We start from the raw sequence: 22,029 nt of genomic DNA, 5'->3' as shown, positions 1-22,029 counted from the left end.
CCAGTCAGTAACCACCTAGCTACCAGAACCCAGTCAGTAACCACCTAGCTACCAGAACCCAGTCAGTAACCACCTAGCTACCAGAACCCAGTCAGTAACCACCTAGCTACCAGAACCCAGTCAGTAACCACCTAGCTAGAACCACAGTCAGTAACCACCTAGCTACCAGAACCCAGTCAGTAACCACCTAGCTCAGTCAAACCACCTAGCTACCAGAACCCAGTCTAACCACCTAGAGAACCCAGTCAGTAACCACCTAGCTACCAGAACCCAGTCAGTAACCACCTAGCTACCAGAACCCAGTCAGTAACCACCTAGCTACCAGAACCCAGTCAGTAACCACCTAGCTACCAGAACCACCTAGCTCAGTAACCACCTAGCTACCAGAACCCAGTCAGTAACCACCTAGCTACCAGAACCCAGTCAGTAACCACCTAGCTACCAGAACCCAGTCAGTAACCACCTAGCTACCAGAACCCAGTCAGTAACCACCTCATTACCAGAACCCAGTCAGTAACCACCTAGCTACCAGAACCCAGTCAGTAACCACCTAGCTACCAGAACCCAGTCAGTAACCACCTAGCTACAGAACCCAGTCAGTAACCACCTAGCTACCAGAACCCAGTCAGTAACCACCTAGCTACCAGAACCCAGTCAGTAACCACCTAGCTACCAGAACCCAGTCAGTAACCACCTAGCTACCAGAACCCAGTCAGTAACCACCTAGCTACCAGAACCCAGTCAGTAACCACCTAGCTACCAGAACCCAGTCAGTAACCACCTAGTACAGAACCCAGTCAGTAACCACCTAGCTACCAGAACCCAGTCAGTAACCACCTAGCTACCAGAACCCAGTCAGTAACCACCTAGCTACCAGAACCCAGTCAGTAACCACCTAGCTACCAGAACAGTCAGTAACCACCTAGCTACCAGAACCCAGTCAGTAACCACCTAGCTACCAGAACCCAGTCAGTAACCACCTAGCTACCAGAACCCAGTCAGTAACCACCTAGCTACCAGAACCCAGTCAGTAACCACCTAGCTACCAGAACCCAGTCAGTAACCACCTAGCTACCAGAACCCAGTCAGTAACCACCTAGCTACCAGAACCCAGTCAGTAACCACCTAGCTCAGAAACAGTAACCACCTAGCTACCAGAACCCAGTCAGTAACCACCTAGCTACCAGAACCCAGTCAGTAACCACCTAGCTACCAGAACCCAGTCAGTAACCACCTAGCTACCAGAACCCAGTCAGTAACCACCTAGCTACCAGAACCCAGTCAGTAACCACCTAGCTACCAGAACCCAGTCAGTAACCACCTAGCTACCAGAACCCAGTCAGTAACCCAGTCAGTAACCACCTAGCTACCAGAACCCAGTCAGTAACCACCTAGCTACCAGAACCCAGTCAGTAACCACCTAGCTACCAGAACCCAGTCAGTAGTAACCACCTACCCCAGTCAGTAACCACCTAGCTACCAGAACCCAGTCAGTAACCACCTAGCTACCAGAACCCAGTCAGTAACCACCTAGCTACCAGAACCCAGTCAGTAACCACCTAGCTACCAGAACCCAGTCAGTAACCACCTAGCTACCAGAACCCAGTCAGTAACCACCTAGCTACCAGAACCCAGTCAGTAACCACCTAGCTACCAGAACCCAGTCAGTAACCACCTAGCTACCAGAACCCAGTCAGTAACCACCTAGCTACCAGAACCCAGTCAGTAACCACCTAGCTACCAGAACCCAGTCAGTAACCACCTAGCTACCAGAACCCAGTCAGTAACCACCTAGCTACCAGAACCCAGTCAGTAACCACCTAGCTACCAGAACCCAGTCAGTAACCACCTAGCTACCAGAACCCAGTCAGTAACCACCTAGCTACCAGAACCCAGTCAGTAACCACCTAGCTACCAGAACCCAGTCAGTAACCACCTAGCTACAGAACCCAGTCAAACCACCTAGCTACCAGAACCCAGTCAGTAACCACCTAGCTACCAGAACCCAGTCAGTAACCACCTAGCTACCAGAACCCAGTCAGTAACCACCTAGCTACCAGAACCCAGTCAGTAACCACCTAGCTACCAGAACCCAGTCAGTAACCACCTCATTACCAGAACCCAGTCAGTAACCACCTAGCTACCAGAACCCAGTCAGTAACCACCTAGCTACCAGAACTCAGTAACCAGCTACCAGAACCCAGTCAGTAACCACCTAGCTACCAGAACCCAGTCAGTAACCACCTAGCTACCAGAACCCAGTCAGTAACCACCTAGCTACCCAGAACCCAGTACAGTAACCACCTAGCTACCAGAACCCAGTCAGTAACCACCTAGCTACCAGCAGAACCCAGTCAGTAACCACCTAGCTACCAGAACCCAGTCAGTAACCACCTAGCTACCAGAACCCAGTCAGTAACCACCTAGCTACCAGAACCCAGTCAGTAACCACCTAGCTACCAGAACCCAGTCAGTAACCACCTAGCTACCAGAACCCAGTCAGTAACCACCTAGCTACCAGAACCCAGTCAGTAACCACCTAGCTACCAGAACCCAGTCAGTAACCACCTAGCTACCAGAACCCAGTCAGTAACCACCTAGCTACCAGAACCCAGTCAGTAACCACCTAGCTACCAGAACCCAGTCAGTAACCACCTAGCTACCAGAACCCAGTCAGTAACCACCTAGCTACCAGAACCCAGTCAAACCACCTAGCTACAGAACCCAGTCAACCACCTAGCTACCAGAACCCAGTCAGTAACCACCTAGCTACCAGAACCCAGTCAGTAACCACCTAGCTACCAGAAACCACAGTCAGTAACCACCTAGCTACCAGAACCCAGTCAGTAACCACCTAGCTACCAGAACCCAGTCCAGAACCCAGTAACCACCTAGCTACCAGAACCCAGTCAGTAACCACCTAGCTACCAGAACCCAGTCAGTAACCACCTAGCTACCAGAACCCAGTCAGTAACCACCTAGCTACCACCTAGCTACCAGAACCCAGTCAGTAACCACCTAGCTACCAGAACCCAGTCAGTAACCACCTACCAGAACCCAGTCAGTAACCAGAAGAACCCAGTCAGTAACCACCTAGCTACCAGAACCCAGTCAGTAACCACCTAGCTACCAGAACCCAGTCAGTAACCACCTAGCTACCAGAACCCAGTCAGTAACCACCTCATTACCAGAACCCAGTCAGTAACCACCTAGCTACCAGAACCCAGTCAGTAACCACCTAGCTACCAGAACCCAGTCAGTAACCACCTAGCTACCAGAACCCAGTCAGTAACCACCTAGCTACCAGAACCCAGTCAGTAACCACCTAGCTACCAGAACCCAGTCAGTAACCACCTAGCTACCAGAACCCAGTCAGTAACCACCTAGCTACCAGAACCCAGTCAGTAACCACCTAGCTACCAGAACCCAGTCAGTAACCACCTAGCTACCAGAACCCAGTCAGTAACCACCTAGCTACCAGAACCCAGTCAGTAACCACCTAGCTACCAGAACCCAGTCAGTAACCACCTAGCTACCAGAACCCAGTCAGTAACCACCTAGCTACCAGAACCCAGTCAGTAACCACCTAGCTACCAGAACCCAGTCAGTAACCACCTAGCTACCAGAACCCAGTCAGTAACCACCTAGCTACCAGAACCCAGTCAGTAACCACCTAGCTACCAGAACCCAGTCAGTAACCACCTAGCTACCAGAACCCAGTCAGTAACCAGAACCCAGAACCCAGTCAACCACCTAGCTACCAGAACCCAGTCAGTAACCACCTAGCTACCAGAACCCAGTCAGTAACCACCTAGCTACCAGAACCCAGTCAGTAACCACCTAGCTACCAGAACCCAGTCAGTAACCACCTAGCTACCAGAACCCAGTCAGTAACCACCTAGCTACCAGAACCCAGTCAGTAACCACCTAGCTACCAGAACCCAGTCAGTAACCACCTAGCTACCAGAACCCAGTCAGTAACCACCTAGCTACCAGAACCCAGTCAGTAACCACCTAGCTACCAGAACCCAGTCAGTAACCACCTAGCTACCAGAACCCAGTCAGTAACCACCTAGCTACCAGAACCCAGTCAGTAACCACCTAGCTACCAGAACCCAGTCAGTAACCACCTAGCTACCAGAACCCAGTCAGTAACCACCTAGCTACCAGAACCCAGTCAGTAACCACCTAGCTACCAGAACCCAGTCAGTAACCACCTAGCTACCAGAACCCAGTCAGTAACCACCTAGCTACCAGAACCCAGTCAGTAACCACCTAGCTACCAGAACCCAGTCAGTAACCACCTAGCTACCAGAACCCAGTCAGTAACCACCTAGCTACCAGAACCCAGTCAGTAACCACCTAGCTACCAGAACCCAGTCAGTAACCACCTAGCTACCAGAACCCAGTCAGTAACCACCTAGCTACCAGAACCCAGTCAGTAACCACCTAGCTACCAGAACCCAGTCAGTAACCACCTAGCTACCAGAACCCAGTCAGTAACCACCTAGCTACCAGAACCCAGTCAGTAACCACCTAGCTACCAGAACCCAGTCAGTAACCACCTAGCTACCAGAACCCAGTCAGTAACCACCTAGCTACCAGAACCCAGTCAGTAACCACCTAGCTACCAGAACCCAGTCAGTAACCACCTAGCTACCAGAACCCAGTCAGTAACCACCTAGCTACCAGAACCCAGTCAGTAACCACCTAGCTACCAGAACCCAGTCAGTAACCACCTAGCTACCAGAACCCAGTCAGTAACCACCTAGCTACCAGAACCCAGTCAGTAACCACCTAGCTACAGAACCCAGTCAGTAACCACCTAGCTACCAGAACCCAGTCAGTAACCACCTAGCTACCAGAACCCAGTCAGTAACCACCTAGCTACCAGAACCCAGTCAGTAACCACCTAGCTACCAGAACCCAGTCAGTAACCACCTAGCTACCAGAACCAACCACCTAGCTACCAGAACCCAGTCAGTAACCACCTAGCTACCAGAACCCAGTCAGTAACCACCTAGCTACCAGAACCCAGTCAGTAACCACCTAGCTACCAGAACCCAGTCCAGTAACCACCCACCTAGCTACCAGAACCCAGTCAGTAACCACCTAGCTACCAGAACCCAGTCAGTAACCACCTAGCTACCAGAACCCAGTCAGTAACCACCTAGCTACCAGAACCCAGTCAGTAACCACCTAGCTACCAGAACCCAGTCAGTAACCACCTAGCTACCAGAACCCAGTCAGTAACCACCTAGCTACCAGAACCCAGTCAGTAACCACCTAGCTACCAGAACCCAGTCAGTAACCACCTAGCTACCAGAACCCAGTCAGTAACCACCTAGCTACCAGAACCCAGTCAGTAACCACCTAGCTACCAGAACCCAGTCAGTAACCACCTAGCTACCAGAACCCAGTCAGTAACCACCTAGCTACAGAACCCAGTCAGTAACCACCTAGCTACCAGAACCCAGTCAGTAACCACCTAGCTACCAGAACCCAGTCAGTAACCACCTAGCTACCAGAACCCAGTCAGTAACCACCTAGCTACCAGAACCCAGTCAGTAACCACCTAGCTACCAGAACCCAGTCAGTAACCACCTAGCTACCAGAACCCAGTCAGTAACCACCTAGCTACCAGAACCCAGTCAGTAACCACCTAGCTACCAGAACCCAGTCAGTAACCACCTCAGCTACCAGAACCCAGTCAGTAACCACCTAGCTACCAGAAACCCAGTCAGTAACCACCTAGCTACCAGAACCCAGTAACCACCTAGTAACCACAGTAACCACCTAGCTACCAGAACCCAGTCAGTAACCACCTAGCTACCAGAACCCAGTCAGTAACCACCTAGCTACCAGAACCCAGTCAGTAACCACCTAGTCAGAACCCAAACCACCTAGCTACCAGAACCCAGTCAGTAACCACCTAGCTACCAGAACCCAGTCAGTAACCACCTAGCTACCAGAACCCAGTCAGTAACCACCTAGCTACCAGAACCCAGTCAGTAACCACCTAGCTACCAGAACCCAGTCAGTAACCACCTAGCTACCAGAACCCAGTCAGTAACCACCTAGCTACCAGAACCCAGTCAGTAACCACCTAGCTACCAGAACCCAGTCAGTAACCACCTAGCTACCAGAAACCCAGTCAGTAACCACCTAGCTACCAGAACCCAGTCAGTAACCACCTAGCTACCAGAACCCAGTCAGTAACCACCTAGCTACCAGAACCCAGTCAGTAACCACCTAGCTACCAGAACCCAGTCAGTAACCACCTAGCTACCAGAACCCAGTCAGTAAGTAACCACCTCAGTAACCACCTAGCTACCAGAACCCAGTCAGTAACCACCTAGCTACCAGAACCCAGTCAGTAACCACCTAGCTACCAGAACCCAGTCAGTAACCACCTAGCTACCAGAACCCAGTCAGTAACCACCTAGCTACCAGAACCCAGTCAGTAACCACCTAGCTACCAGAACCCAGTCAGTAACCACCTAGCTACCAGAACCCAGTCAGTAACCACCTAGCTACCAGAACCCAGTCAGTAACCACCTAGCTACCAGAACCCAGTCAGTAACCACCTAGCTACCAGAACCCAACCACCTAGTCAGTAACCACCTAGCTACCAGAACCCAGTCAGTAACCACCTAGCTACCAGAACCCAGTCAGTAACCACCTAGTCAGTAACCACCTAGCTACCAGAACCCAGTCAGTAACCACCTAGAAACCCAGTCAGTAACCACCTAGCTACCAGAACCCAGTCAGTAACCACCTAGCTACCAGAACCCAGTCAGTAACCACCTAGCTACCAGAACCCAGTCAGTAACCACCTAGCTACCAGAACCCAGTCAGTAACCACCTAGCTACCAGAACCCAGTCAGTAACCACCTAGCTACCAGAACCCAGTCAGTAACCACCTAGCTACCAGAACCCAGTCAGTAACCACCTAGCTACCAGAACCCAGTCAGTAACCACCTAGCTACCAGAACCCAGTCAGTAACCACCTAGCTACCAGAACCCAGTCAGTAACCACCTAGCTACCAGAACCCAGTCAGTAACCACCTAGCTACCAGAACCCAGTCAGTAACCACCTAGCTACCAGAACCCAGTCAGTAACCACCTAGCTACCAGAACCCAGTCAGTAACCACCTAGCTACCAGAACCCAGTCAACCACCTAGTAACCACAGTAACCACCTAGCTACCAGAACCCAGTCAGTAACCACCTAGCTACCAGAACCCAGTCAGTAACCACCTAGCTACCAGAACCCAGTCAGTAACCACCTCATTACCAGAACCCAGTCAGTAACCACCTCATTACCAGAACCCAGTCAGTAACCACCTAGCTACCAGAACCCAGTCAGTAACCACCTAGCTACCAGAACCCAGTCAGTAACCACCTAGCTACCAGAACCCAGTCAGTAACCACCTAGCTACCAGAACCCAGTCAGTAACCACCTAGAACTCAGTAACCAGAACCCAGTCAGTAACCACCTAGCTACCAGAACCCAGTCAGTAACCACCTAGCTACCAGAACCCAGTCAGTAACCACCTAGCTACCAGAACCCAGTCAGTAACCACCTAGCTACCAGAACCCAGTCAGTAACCACCTAGCTACCAGAACCCAGTCAGTAACCACCTAGCTAGTAACCACCTAGCTACCAGAACCCAGTCAGTAACCACCTAGCTACCAGAACCCAGTCAGTAACCACCTAGCTACCAGAACCCAGTCAGTAACCACCTAGCTACCAGAACCCAGTCAGTAACCACCTAACCAGAACCCAGTCAGTAACCACCTAGCTACCAGAACCCAGTCAGTAACCACCTAGCTACCAGAACCCAGTCAGTAACCACCTAGCTACCAGAACCCAGTCAGTAACCCAGTCAGTAACCACCTAGCTACCAGAACCCAGTCAGTAACCACCTAGCTACCAGAACCCAGTCAGTAACCACCTAGCTACCAGAACCCAGTCAGTAACCACCTAGCTACCAGAACCCAGTCAGTAACCACCTAGCTACCAGAACCCAGTCAGTAACCACCTAGCTACCAGAACCCAGTCAGTAACCACCTAGCTACCAGAACCCAGTCAGTAACCACCTAGCTACCAGAACCCAGTCAGTAACCACCTAGCTACCAGAACCCAGTCAGTAACCACCCCCAGTCAGTAACCAGCTACCAGAACCCAGTCAGTAACCACCTAGCTACCAGAACCCAGTCAGTAACCACCTAGCTACCAGAACCCAGTCAGTAACCACCTAGCTACCAGAACCCAGTCAGTAACCACCTAGCTACCCCAGTCAAACCACAGTCAGTAACCACCTAGCTACCAGAACCCAGTCAGTAACCACCTAGCTACCAGAACCCAGTCAGTAACCACCTAGCTACCAGAACCCAGTCAGTAACCCAGTCAGTAACCACCTAGCTACCAGAACCCAGTCAGTAACCACCTAGCTACCAGAACCCAGTCAGTAACCACCTAGCTACCAGAACCCAGTCAGTAACCACCTAGCTACCAGAACCCAGTCAGTAACCACCTAGCTACCAGAACCCAGTCAGTCCACCTAGTAAGAACCAGTCAGTAACCACCTAGCTACCAGAACCCAGTCAGTAACCACCTAGCTACCAGAACCCAGTCAGTAACCACCTAGCTACCAGAACCCAGTCAGTAACCACCTAGCTACCAGAACCCAGTCAGTAACCACCTAGCTACCAGAACCCAGTCAGTAACCACCTAGCTACCAGAACCCAGTCAGTAACCACCTAGCTACCAGAACCCAGTCAGTAACCACCTAGCTACCAGAACCCAGTCAGTAACCACCTAGCTACCAGAACCCAGTCAGTAACCACCTAGCTCAGTAACCACCTAACCCAGTCAGTAACCACCTAGCTACCAGAACCCAGTCAGTAACCACCTAGCTACCAGAACCCAGTCAGTAACCACCTAGCTACCAGAACCCAGTCAGTAACCACCTAGCTACCAGAACCCAGTCAGTAACCACCTAGCTACCAGAACCCAGTCAGTAACCACCTAGCTACCAGAACCCAGTCAGTAACCACCTAGCTACCAGAACCCAGTCAGTAACCACCTAGCTACCAGAACCCAGTCAGTAACCCAGTCAGTAACCACCTAGCTACCAGAACCCAGTCAGTAACCACCTAGCTACCAGAACCCAGTCAGTAACCACTACCAGAACCCAGTCAGTAACCACCTAGCTACCAGAACCCAGTCAGTAACCACCTAACCAGAACCCAGTCAGTAACCACCTAGCTACCAGAACCCAGTCAGTAACCACCTAGCTACCAGAACCCAGTCAGTAACCACCCCAGTCAGTAACTACTACCAGAACCCAGTCAGTAACCACCTAGAACCCAGTCAGTAACCACCTAGAAGAACCCAGTCAGTAACCACCTAGCTACCAGAACCCAGTCAGTAACCACCTAGCTACCAGAACCCAGTCAGTAACCACCTAACCACCTAGCTACCAGAACCCAGTCAGTAACCACCTAGCTACCAGAACCCAGTCAGTAACCACCTAGCTACCAGAACCCAGTCAGTAACCACCTAGCTACCAGAACCCAGTCAGTAACCACCTAGCTACCAGAACCCAGTCAGTAACCACCTAGCTACCAGAACCCAGTCAGTAACCACCTAGCTACCAGAACCCAGTCAGTAACCACCTAGCTACCAGAACCCAGTCAGTAACCACCTAGCTACCCCAGTCAGTAACCACCTAGCTACCAGAACCCAGTCAGTAACCACCTAGCTACCAGAACCCAGTCAGTAACCACCTAGCTACCAGAACCCAGTCAGTAACCACCTAGCTACCAGAACCCAGTCAGTAACCACCTAGCTACCAGAACCCAGTCAGTAACCACCTAGCTACCAGAACCCAGTCAGTAACCCAGTCAGTAACCACCTAGCTACCAGAACCCAGTCAGTAACCACCTAGCTACCAGAACCCAGTCAGTAACCACCTAGCTACCAGAACCCAGTCAGTAACCACCTAGCTACCAGAACCCAGTCAGTAACCACCTAGCTACCAGAACCCAGTCAGTAACCACCTAGCTACCAGAACCCAGTCAGTAACCACCTAGCTACCAGAACCCAGTCAGTAACCACCTAGCTACCAGAACCCAGTCAGTAACCACCTAGCTACCAGAACCCAGTCAGTAACCACCACCTAACCACCTAGCTACCAGAACCCAGTCAGTAACCACCTAGCTACCAGAACCCAGTCAGTAACCACCTAGCTACCAGAACCCAGTCAGTAACCACCTAGCTACCAGAACCCAGTCAGTAACCACCTAGCTACCAGAACCCAGTCAGTAACCACCTAGAAGAACCCAGTCAGTAACCACCTAGCTACCAGAACCCAGTCAGTAACCACCTAGCTACCAGAACCCAGTCAGTAACCACCTAGCTACCAGAACCCAGTCAGTAACCACCTAGCTACCAGAACCCAGTCAGTAACCACCTAGCTAGAACAGTAAACCACCTAGCTACCAGAACCCAGTCAGTAACCACCTAACCAGAACCCAGTCAGTAACCACCTAGCTACAGAACCCAGTCAGTAACCACCTAGCTACCAGAACCCAGTCAGTAACCACCTAGCTACCAGAACCCAGTCAGTAACCACCTAGCTACCAGAACCCAGTCAGTAACCACCTAGCTACCAGAACCCAGTCAGTAACCACCTAGCTACCAGAACCCAGTCAGTAACCACCTAGCTACTAACCCAGCCACCTACCAGAACCCAGTCAGTAACCACCTAGCTACCAGAACCCAGTCAGTAACCACCTAGCTACCAGAACCCAGTCAGTAACCACCTAGCTACCAGAACCCAGTCAGTAACCACCTAGACCAGAACCCAGTCAGTAACCACCTAGCTACCAGAACCCAGTCAGTAACCACCTAGCTAACCCAGAAGTAACCACCTAGTCAGTAGTAACCCACCTAGCTACCAGAACCCAGTCAGTAACCACCTAGCTACCAGAACCCAGTCAGTAACCACCTAGAACCCAGTCAGTAACCACCTAGAACCCAGTCAGTAACCACCTAGCTACCAGAACCCAGTCAGTAACCACCTAGCTACCAGAACCCAGTCAGTAACCACCTAGCTACCAGAACCAGTCAGTAACCACCTACCAGAACTCAGTAACCAGAACCCAGTCAGTAACCACCTAGCTACCAGAACCCAGTCAGTAACCACCTAGCTACCAGAACCCAGTCAGTAACCACCTAGCTACCAGAACCCAGTCAGTAACCACCTAGCTACCAGAACCCAGTCAGTAACCACCTAGCTACCAGAACCCAGTCAGTAACCACCTAGCTACCAGAACCCAGTCAGTAACCACCTAGCTACCAGAACCCAGTCAGTAACCACCTACCTAGCTACCAGAACCCAGTCAGTAACCACCTAGCTACCAGAACCCAGTCAGTAACCACCTAGAACCCAGTCAGTAACCACCTAGCTACCAGACCCAGTCAGTAACCACCTAGCTACCAGAACCCAGTCAGTAACCACCTAGCTACCAGAACCCAGTCAGTAACCACCTAGCTACCAGAACCCAGTCAGTAACCACCTAGCTACCAGAACCCAGTCAGTAACCACCTAGCTACCAGAACCCAGTCAGTAACCACCTAGCTACCAGAACCCAGTCAGTAACCACCTAGCTACCAGAACCCAGTCAGTAACCACCTAGCTACCAGAACCCAGTCAGTAACCACCTAGCTACCAGAACCCAGTCAGTAACCACCTAGCTACCAGAACCCAGTCAGTAACCACCTAGCTACCAGAACCCAGTCAGTAACCACCTAGCTACCAGAACCCAGTCAGTAACCACCTAGCTACCAGAACCCAGTCAGTAACCACCACCTAGCTACCAGAACCCAGTCAGTAACCACCTAGCTACCAGAACCCAGTCAGTAACCACCTAGCTACCAGAACCCAGTCAGTAACCACCTAGCTACCAGAACCCAGTCAGTAACCACCTAGCTACCAGAACCCAGTCAGTAACCACCTAGCTACCAGAACCCAGTCAGTAACCACAGTACACCCAGTCTAACCACCTAGCTACCAGAACCCAGTCAGTAACCACCTAGCTACCAGAACCCAGTCAGTAACCACCTAGCTAAGAACCCAGTCAGTAACCACCTAGCTACCAGAACCCAGTCAACCCAGTAACCACCTAGCTACCAGAACCCAGTCAGTAACCACCTCAGCTCACCAGAACCCAGTCAGTAACCACCTAGCTACCAGAACCCAGTCAGTAACCACCTAGCTACCAGAACCCAGTCAGTAACCACCTAGCTACCAGAACCCAGTCAGTAACCACCTAGCTACCAGAACCCAGTCAGTAACCACCTAGTACCAGAACCAGTCAGTAACCACCTAGCTACCAGAACCCAGTCAGTAACCACCTAGCTACCAGAACCCAGTCAGTAACCACCTAGCTACCCCAGTCAGAACCCAGTCAGTAACCACCTAGCTACCAGAACCCAGTCAGTAACCACCTAGCTACCAGAACCCAGTCAGTAACCACCTAGCTACCAGAACCCAGTCAGTAACCACCTAGCTACCAGAACCCAGTCAGTAACCACCTAGCTAGCTACCAGAACCCAGTCAGTAACCACCTAGCTACCAGAACCCAGTCAGTAACCACCTAGCTACCAGAACCCAGTCAGTAACCACCTAGCTACCAGAACCCAGTCAGTAACCAGAAGAACCCAGTCAGTAACCAGAACCCAGTCAGTAACCACCTAGCTACCAGAACCCAGTCAGTAACCACCTCTACCAGAACCCAGTCAGTAACCACCTAGAACCCAGTCAGTAACCACCTAGCTACCAGAACCCAGTCAGTAACCACCTAGCTACCAGAACCCAGTCAGTAACCACCTAGCTACCAGAACCCAGTCAGTAACCAGAACCCAGTCAGTAACCACCTAGCTACAGAACCCAGTCAGTAACCACCTAGCTACAGTAACCAGAACCCAGTCAGTAACCACCTAGCTACCAGAACCCAGTCAGTAACCACCTAGTAACCACCCACCTAGCTACCAGAACCCAGTCAACCACCTAGTAAACCCAGTCAGTAACCACCTAGCTACCAGAACCCAGTCAGTAACCACCTAGCTACCAGAACCCAGTCAGTAACCACCTAGCTCAGTAACCAGAACCCAGTCAGTAACCACCTAGCTACCAGAACCCAGTCAGTAACCACCTAGCTACCAGAACCCAGTCAGTAACCACCTAGCTACCAGAACCCAGTCAGAACCCAGTCAAACCACCTAGCTACCAGAACCCAGTCAGTAACCACCTAGCTACCAGAACCCAGTCAGTAACCACCTAGCTACCAGAACCCAGTCAGTAACCACCTAGCTACCAGAACCCAGTCAGTAACCACCTAGCTACCAGAACCCAGTCAGTAACCACCTAGCTACCAGAACCCAGTCAGTAACCACCTAGCTACCAGAACCCAGTCAGTAACCACCTAGCTACCAGAACCCAGTCAGTAACCACCTAGCTCAGTAACCAGCTAAGAACCCAGTCAGTAACCACCTAGCTACAGTAACCACCTAGCTCAGAACCCAGTCAGTAACCACCTAGCTACCAGAACCCAGTCAGTAACCACCTAGCTACCAGAACCCAGTCAGTAACCACCTAGCCCAGTAGTAACCAGAAGAACCCAGTCAGTAACCACCTAGCTACCAGAACCCAGTCAGTAACCACCTAGCTACCAGAACCCAGTCAGTAACCACCTAGCTACCCCAGTCAAACCACCTAGCTCCAGAACCCAGTCAGTAGCCACCTAGCTACCAGAACCCAGTCAGTAACCACCTAGCTACCAGAACCCAGTCAGTAACCACCTAGCTACCAGAACCCAGTCAGTAACCACCTAGCTACCAGAACCCAGTCAGTAACCACCTAGGACAGGGATTGGCAACTGGAGGCTGCCGATGCATTTCAGATTCTAGATGATGGAATCTGAGAGAGAATTGAAGAACAGTTCAGATTCTAGATGATTTATAACAGGAATCCTGAGAGAGAATTCTGGCCCTATCTTTCTATAACAGTTCAGATAGGTCCTCTAGAGTTTGTGCCCTATGCCTTTATAACAGTTCAGATAGGTCCTCTAGAGTTTGTGCCCTATGCCTTTATAACAGTTCAGATAGGTCCTCTAGAGTTTGTGCCCTATGCCTTTATAACAGTTCAGATAGGTCCTCTAGAGTTTGTGCCCTATGCCTTTATAACAGTTCAGATAGGTCCTCTAGAGTTTGTGCCCTATGCCTTTATAACAGTTCAGATAGGTCCTCTAGAGTTTGTGCCCTATGCCTTTATAACAGTTCAGATAGGTCCTCTAGAGTTTGTGCCCTATGCCTTTATAACAGTTCAGATAGGTCCTCTAGAGTTTGTGCCCTATGCCTTTATAACAGTTCAGATAGGTCCTCTAGAGTTTGTGCCCTATGCCTTTATAACAGTTCAGATAGGTCCTCTAGAGTTTGTGCCCTATGCCTTTATAACAGTTCAGATAGGTCCTCTAGAGTTTGTGCCCTATGCCTTTATAACAGTTCAGATAGGTCCTCTAGAGTTTGTGCCCTATGCCTTTATAACAGTTCAGATAGGTCCTCTAGAGTTTGTGCCCTATGCCTTTATAACAGTTCAGATAGGTCCTCTAGAGTTTGTGCCCTATGCCTTTATAACAGTTCAGATAGGTCCTCTAGAGTTTGTGCCCTATGCCTTTATAACAGTTCAGATAGGTCCTCTAGAGTTTGTGCCCTATGCCTTTATAACAGTTCAGATAGGTCCTCTAGAGTTTGTGCCCTATGCCTTTATAACAGTTCAGATAGGTCCTCTAGAGTTTGTGCCCTATGCCTTTATAACAGTTCAGATAGGTCCTCTAGAGTTTGTGCCCTATGCCTTTATAACAGTTCAGATAGGTCCTCTAGAGTTTGTGCCCTATGCCTTTATAACAGTTCAGATAGGTCCTCTAGAGTTTGTGCCCTATGCCTTTATAACAGTTCAGATAGGTCCTCTAGAGTTTGTGCCCTATGCCTTATAATAGTGCACTCCTTTCAGGCCCTATTTCTCTCCCCCCATCTCTCTCTCTCTCTCTCTCTCTCTCTCTCTCTCTCTCTGTCTCTCTCTCTCTCTCTCTCCTCTCTCTCTCTCTCTCTCTCTCTCTCCCTATCTCTCTCTCTCTCTGTCTCTCTCTCTCTCTCTCTCTCTCTCTCTCTCTCTCTCTCTCTCTCTCTCTCTCTCTCTCTCTCTCTCTCTCTCTCTCTGTCTCTCTCTCTCTCTCTCTCTCTCTCTCTCTCTCTCTCTCTCTCTCTCTCTCTCTCTCTCTCTCTCTCTCTCTCTCTCTCTCTCTCTCTCTCTCTCTCTCTGTCTCTCTCTCTCTCTCTCTCTCTCTCTCTCTCTCTCTCTCTCTCTCTCTCTCTCTCTCTCTCTCTCTCTCTCTCTCTCTCTCTCTCTCTCTCTCTCTCTCTCTCTGTCTCTCTCTCTCTCTCTCTCTCTCTCTCTCTCTCTCTCTCTCTCTCTCTCTCTCTCTCTCTCTCTCTCTCTCTCTCTCTCTCTCTCTCTCTCTCTCTCTCTCTCTCTCTCTCTCTCTCTCTCTCTCTCTCTCTCTCTCTCTCTCTCTCTCCCCCTCTCTCTCCCCCCATCTCTCTCTCTCTCTCCCCATCTCTCTCCCCCCATCTCTCTCTCTCTCTCTCTCTCTCGCCCCCATCTCTCTCCCCCATCTCTCTCTCTCGCCCCCATCTCTCTCCCCCCCCATCTCTCTCTCTCTCTCTCTCTCTCTCTCTCCCCCCATCTCTCTCCCCCATCTCTCTCTCTCTCTCTCTCTCTCTCTCTCTCTCTCTCTCTCTCTCTCTCTCTCTCTCTCTCTCTCTCTCTCTCTCTCTCTCTCTCTCTCTCTCTCTCTCTCTCTCTCTCTCTCTCTCTCCCTCCCCCATCTCTCTCCCCCCTCCACCTGTCTCTCTCTCATATCGGTGGATGTTGTGTAACTCAACTGGGTTTCCTGAATGATTGACACCAGAACATCTAATTCGGATGATCTGGGTGTTGTTCTGAGGTAGCAGTGTGTTGAGGTGACGACCGCCGCCCACGAAGGGTCACAGCGTCACCGTGGCAACCGCCATTTCACAGCCTTCTCTCTCTCTGTGTGTATGTGGTTACTCATAGTTTCCTGATTTCAAAGGTGAAATAAACTATTAAAATGAATAGTAAACATTACACACACAAAAGTTCCAAATTAATAAAGACATTTCAAATGTCATGTTATATCTATGTACAGTGTTGTAATGATGTGCAAATAGTTAAAGTACAAAAGGGAAAATAAATCAACAGAAATACAGAAATGTGTTGCAACAGGTCACAAATCTTGCTGCTGTGATGGCACACTGTGGAATTTCTCTAACTCTCCAGTCTGTATATGACCTCTAACCCTCCAGTCTGTATATGACCTCTAACCATCCAGTCTGTATATGACCTCTAACCCTCCAATCTGTATATGACCTCTAACCCTCCAGTCTGTATATGACCTCTAACCCTCCAGTTTGTATATGAACTCTAACCCTCCAGTCTGTATATGACCTCTAACCATCCAGTCTGTATATGACCTCTAACCCTCCAATCTGTATATGACCTCTAACCCTCCAGTCTGTATATGACCTCTAACCCTCCAGTTTGTATATGAACTCTAACCCTCCAATCTGTATATGACCTCTAACCCTCCAGTCTGTATATGAGCTCTAACCCTCCAATCTGTATATGACCTCTAACCCTACAGTCTGTATATGACCTCTAACCCTCCAATCTGTATATGACCTCTAACCCTCCAATCTGTATATGACCTCTAACCCTCCAGTCTGTATATGACCTCTAACCCTCCAGTCTGTATATGACCTCTAACCCTCCAGTCTGTATTTCAACTCTCACCGTGAAATCTGTATATGACCTCTAACCCTCCAGTCTGTATATGACCTCTAACCCTCCAGTCTGTATATGATCTCTAACCATCCAGTCTGTATATGACCTCTAACCCTCCAGTCTGTATATGATCTCTAACCATCCAGTCTGTATATGACCTCTAACCCTCCAATCTGTATATGACCTCTAACCCTCCAGTCTGTATATGACCTCTAACCCTCCAGTCTGTATATGACCTCTAACCCTCCAGTCTGTATATGACCTCTAACCCTCCAGTCTGTATTTCAACTCTCACCGTGAAATCTGTATATGACCTCTAACCATCCAGTCTGTATATGACCTCTAACCCTCCAGTCTGTATATGACCTCTAACCATCCAGTCTGTATATGACCTCTAACCCTCCAGTCTGTATATGACCTCTAACCCTCCAGTCTGTATATGACCTTTAACCATCCAGTCTGTATATGACCTCTAACCCTCCAATCTGTATATGACCTCTAACACTCCAGTCTGTATATGACCTCTAGCCCTCCAGTCTGCATTTGACCTCTAACCCTCCAGTCTCTGTGTGTTCCTCCAGGTGACATGTCTCCAAGACTTCTTCGGTGACGAGGACATCTTCGTAGCGTGTGGACCGGAGAAATACCGTTACCAAGACGACTTCCAGCTGGAAGAGAGCGGTGAGATACACTACTTCCTGTGTGTGTGTGTGTGTGTGTGTGTGTGTGTGTGTGTGTGTGTGTGTGTGTGTGTGTGTGTGTGTGTGTGTGTGTGTGTGTGTGTGTGTGTGTGTGTGTGTGTGTGTGTGTGTGTGTGTGTGTGTGTGTGTGTGTGTGTGTGTGTGTGTGTGTGTGTGTATCCTGTCTCTGTCTCTGTCTCTCTGGTAGCCTGCTTTCTCTTATCAACCCAGTCTGTGTCTAACCCTAACCCTATAGATGTCCCTGTGTCTAACCCTATAGATGTCCCTGTGTCTGTCTATATGACCCTAACCCTATAGATGTCCCTGTGTCTGTCTATATAACCCTAACCCTATAGATGTCCCTGTGTCTGTCTATATAACCCTAACCCTAACCCTAACCCTAACCCTAACCCTATCCCTAACCCTATAGATGTCCCTGTGTCTGTGTCTAACCCTATAGATGTCCCTGTGTCTGTCTATATAACCCTAACCCTATAGATGTCCCTGTGTCTGTCTATATAACCCTAACCCTATAGATGTCCCTGTGTCTGTCTATATAACCCTAACCCTATAGATGTCCCTGTGTCTGTCTATATAACCCTAACCCTATAGATGTCCCTGTGTCTGTCTATATAACCCTAACCCTATAGATGTCCCTGTGTCTGTCTATATAACCCTAACCCTATAGATGTCCCTGTGTCTGTCTATATAACCCTAACCCTATAGATGTCCCTGTATGGAAAGTTAACCTAACCCTAACCCTATAGATGTCCCTGTGTCTGTGTCTAACCCTAACCCTATAGATGTCCCTGTGTCTGTGTCTAACCCTAACCCTATAGATGTCCCTGTGTCTGTGTCTAACCCTAACCCTATAGATGTCCCTGTGTCTGTCTATATAACCCTAACCCTATAGATGTCCCTGTGTCTGTCTATATAGCCCTAACCCTATAGATGTCCCTGTGTCTGTCTATATAACCCTAACCCTATAGATGTCCCTGTGTCTGTCTATATAACCCTAACCCTATAGATGTCCCTGTGTCTGTCTATATAACCCTAACCCTATAGATGTCCCTGTGTCTGTCTATATAACCCTAACCCTATAGATGTCCCTGTGTCTGTCTATATAACCCTAACCCTATAGATGTCCCTGTGTCTGTCTATATAACCCTAACCCTATAGATGTCCCTGTGTCTGTGTCTAACCCTAACCCTATAGATGTCCCTGTGTCTGTCTATATGACCCTAACCCTATAGATGTCCCTGTGTCTGTGTCTAACCCTAACCCTATAGATGTCCCTGTGTCTGTCTATATAACCCTAACCCTATAGATGTCCCTGTGTCTGTGTCTAACCCTAACCCTATAGATGTCCCTGTGTCTGTCTATATAACCCTAACCCTATAGATGTCCCTGTGTCTGTGTCTAACCCTAACCCTATAGATGTCCCTGTGTCTGTCTATATAACCCTAACCCTATAGATGTCCCTGTGTCTGTGTCTAACCCTAACCCTATAGATGTCCCTGTGTCTGTCTATATAACCCTAACCCTATAGATGTCCCTGTGTCTGTGTCTAACCCTAACCCTATAGATGTCCCTGTGTCTGTCTATATAACCCTAACCCTATAGATGTCCCTGTGTCTGTCTATATAACCCTAACCCTATAGATGTCCCTGTGTCTGTCTATATAACCCTAACCCTATAGATGTCCCTGTGTCTGTCTATATAACCCTAACCCTATAGATGTCCCTGTGTCTGTCTATATTACCCTAACCCTATAGATGTCCCTGTGTCTGTCTATATAACCCTAACCCTATAGATGTCCCTGTGTCTGTCTATATGGAAAGTTCCCAGGACCTGAGTGGTTATGTTGCCCTTAATCTCTCCATCTACTCATCTCTCCATCTCCTCATCTCTCCTCATCTCTCCATCTCCTCATCTCCTCATCTCTCCATCTCCTCATCTCTCCATCTCCTCATCTCTCCATCTCCTCATCTCTCCATCTACTCATCTCTCCATCTACTCATCTCTCCATCTACTCATCTCCTCATCTCTCCATCTCTCCATCTACTCATCTACTCACCTCCTCATCTCTCCATCTCTCCATCTACTCATCTCCTCATCTCTCCATCTCTCCATCTACTCATCTACTCATCTCTCCATCTCCTCATCTCTCCATCTACTCATCTCTCCATCTCCTCATCTCTCCATCTACTCATCTCTCCATCTACTCATCTCTCCATCTCCTCATCTCTCCATCTACTCATCTCTCCATCTCCTCATCTCTCCATCTCCTCATCTCTCCATCTACTCATCTCCTCATCTCTCCATCTACTCATCTCTCCATCTACTCATCTCTCCATCTACTCATCTACTCATCTACTCATCTCTCCATCTACTCATCTCTCCATCTCTCCATCTACTCATCTCTCCATCTACTCATCTCCTCATCTCTCCATCTACTCATCTGTCCATCTCCTCATCTCTCCATCTACTCATCTCTCCATCTCCTCATCTCTCCATCTACTAATCTCCTCATCTCTCCATCTCCTCATCTCTCCATCTACTCATCTACTCATCTACTCATCTCTCCATCTACTCATCTCCTCATCTCTCCATCTACTCATCTCTCCATCTACTCATCTCTCCATCTACTCATCTCTCCATCTCCTCATCTCTCCATCTACTCATCTCCTCATCTCTCCATCTCCTCATCTCTCCATCTACTCATCTACTCATCTACTCATCTCACCATCTCCTCATCTCTCCATCTCCTCATCTCTCCATCTCCTCATCTCTCCATCTACTCATCTCTCCATCTACTCATCTCTCCATCTACTCATCTCCTCATCTCTCCATCTACTCATCTCTCCATCTACTCATCTCCTCATCTCTCCATCTACTCATCTCTCCATCTACTCATCTCCTCATCTCTCCATCTCCTCATCTCTCCATCTACTCATCTCTCCATCTACTCATCTCTCCATCTACTCATCTCCTCATCTCTCCATCTACTCATCTCTCCATCTCTCCATCTACTCATCTCTCCATCTACTCATCTCCTCATCTCTGCATCTCCTCATCTACTCATCTCTCCATCTACTCATCTCTCCATCTACTCATCTCCTCATCTCTCCATCTACTCATCTCTCCATCTACTCATCTCCTCATCTCTCCATCTACTCATCTCTCCATCTACTCATCTCCTCATCTCTCCATCTCCTCATCTCTCCATCTACTCATCTCCTCATCTCTCCATCTCCTCATCTCTCCATCTACTCATCTCCTCATCTCTCCATCTACTCATCTCTCCATCTACTCATCTCCTCATCTCTCCATCTCCTCATCTCTCCATCTACTCATCTCTCCATCTAGTCATCTACTCATCTCTCCATCTCTCCATCTACTCATCTCTCCATCTACTCATCTCCTCATCTCTCCATCTACTCATCTCTCCATCTGCTCATCTCCTCATCTCTCCATCTACTCATCTCTCCATCTACTCATCTCCTCATCTCTCCATCTACTCATCTCTCCATCTACTCATCTCTCCATCTACTCATCTCTCCATCTACTCATCTCTCCATCTCTCCATCTACTCATCTACTCATCTACTCATCTCCTCATCTCTCCATCTCCTCATCTCTCCATCTACTCATCTCTCCATCTACTCATCTCCTCATCTCTCCATCTACTCATCTCTCCATCTACTCATCTCTCCATCTACTCATCTCTCCATCTCCTCATCTCTCCATCTACTCATCTCTCCATCTCCTCATCTCTCCATCTACTCATCTCTCCATCTCCTCATCTCTCCATCTACTCATCTCTCCATCTACTCATCTCCTCATCTCTCCATCTACTCATCTCTCCATCTACTCATCTCTCCATCTACTCATCTCTCCATCTACTCATCTCTCCATCTACTCATCTCTCCATCTACTCATCTACTCATCTCTCCATCTACTCATCTCCTCATCTCTCCATCTACTCATCTCTCCATCTACTCATCTCTCCATCTACTCATCTCTCCATCTACTCATCTCTCCATCTACTCATCTCTCCATCTACTCATCTCTCCATCTACTCATCTACTCATCTCTCCATCTACTCATCTCTCCATCTACTCATCTACTCATCTCTCCATCTACTCATCTCTCCATCTACTCATCTACTCATCCTCCATCTACTCATCTCTCCATCTACTCATCTCTCCATCTACTCATCTCCTCATCTACTCATCTCTCCATCTACTCATCTCTCCATCTACTCATCTCTCCATCTACTCATCTCTCCATCTACTCATCTCTCCATCTCCTCATCTCTCCATCTACTCATCTACTCATCTCTCCATCTACTCATCTCTCCATCTACTCATCTCTCCATCTACTCATCTCTCCATCTACTCATCTCTCCATCTAC

General features: G+C 49.1%; 2 protein-coding genes across 2 annotated transcripts in view; one reads left to right on the top strand and one right to left on the bottom strand.

The window, feature by feature from the left end:
- Positions 1 to 22,029, bottom strand: part of LOC124015443 (mucin-2-like) — a 312,521-nt gene that overhangs the window by 95,592 nt on the left and 194,900 nt on the right. The gene's annotated exons all lie outside the window — the stretch shown is intronic.
- LOC123990952 (serine/threonine-protein kinase DCLK1-like) overlaps positions 1 to 22,029 on the top strand; it is an 84,012-nt gene that overhangs the window by 44,082 nt on the left and 17,901 nt on the right. Inside the window, exon 3 of the mRNA XM_046292006.1 lies at positions 17,515 to 17,614. Coding sequence (XP_046147962.1) covers positions 17,515 to 17,614 — 100 coding nt within the window. The remainder of the gene's footprint in view (positions 1 to 17,514; positions 17,615 to 22,029) is intronic.

Source organism: Oncorhynchus gorbuscha, linkage group LG02, assembly GCF_021184085.1.
Source record: "Oncorhynchus gorbuscha isolate QuinsamMale2020 ecotype Even-year linkage group LG02, OgorEven_v1.0, whole genome shotgun sequence".
In the NCBI taxonomy this organism is placed as follows: Eukaryota; Metazoa; Chordata; class Actinopteri; order Salmoniformes; family Salmonidae; genus Oncorhynchus; species Oncorhynchus gorbuscha.
Note: the sequence above shows the minus strand (reverse complement) of the source record. Positions and strands in the feature narration are given on the sequence as shown.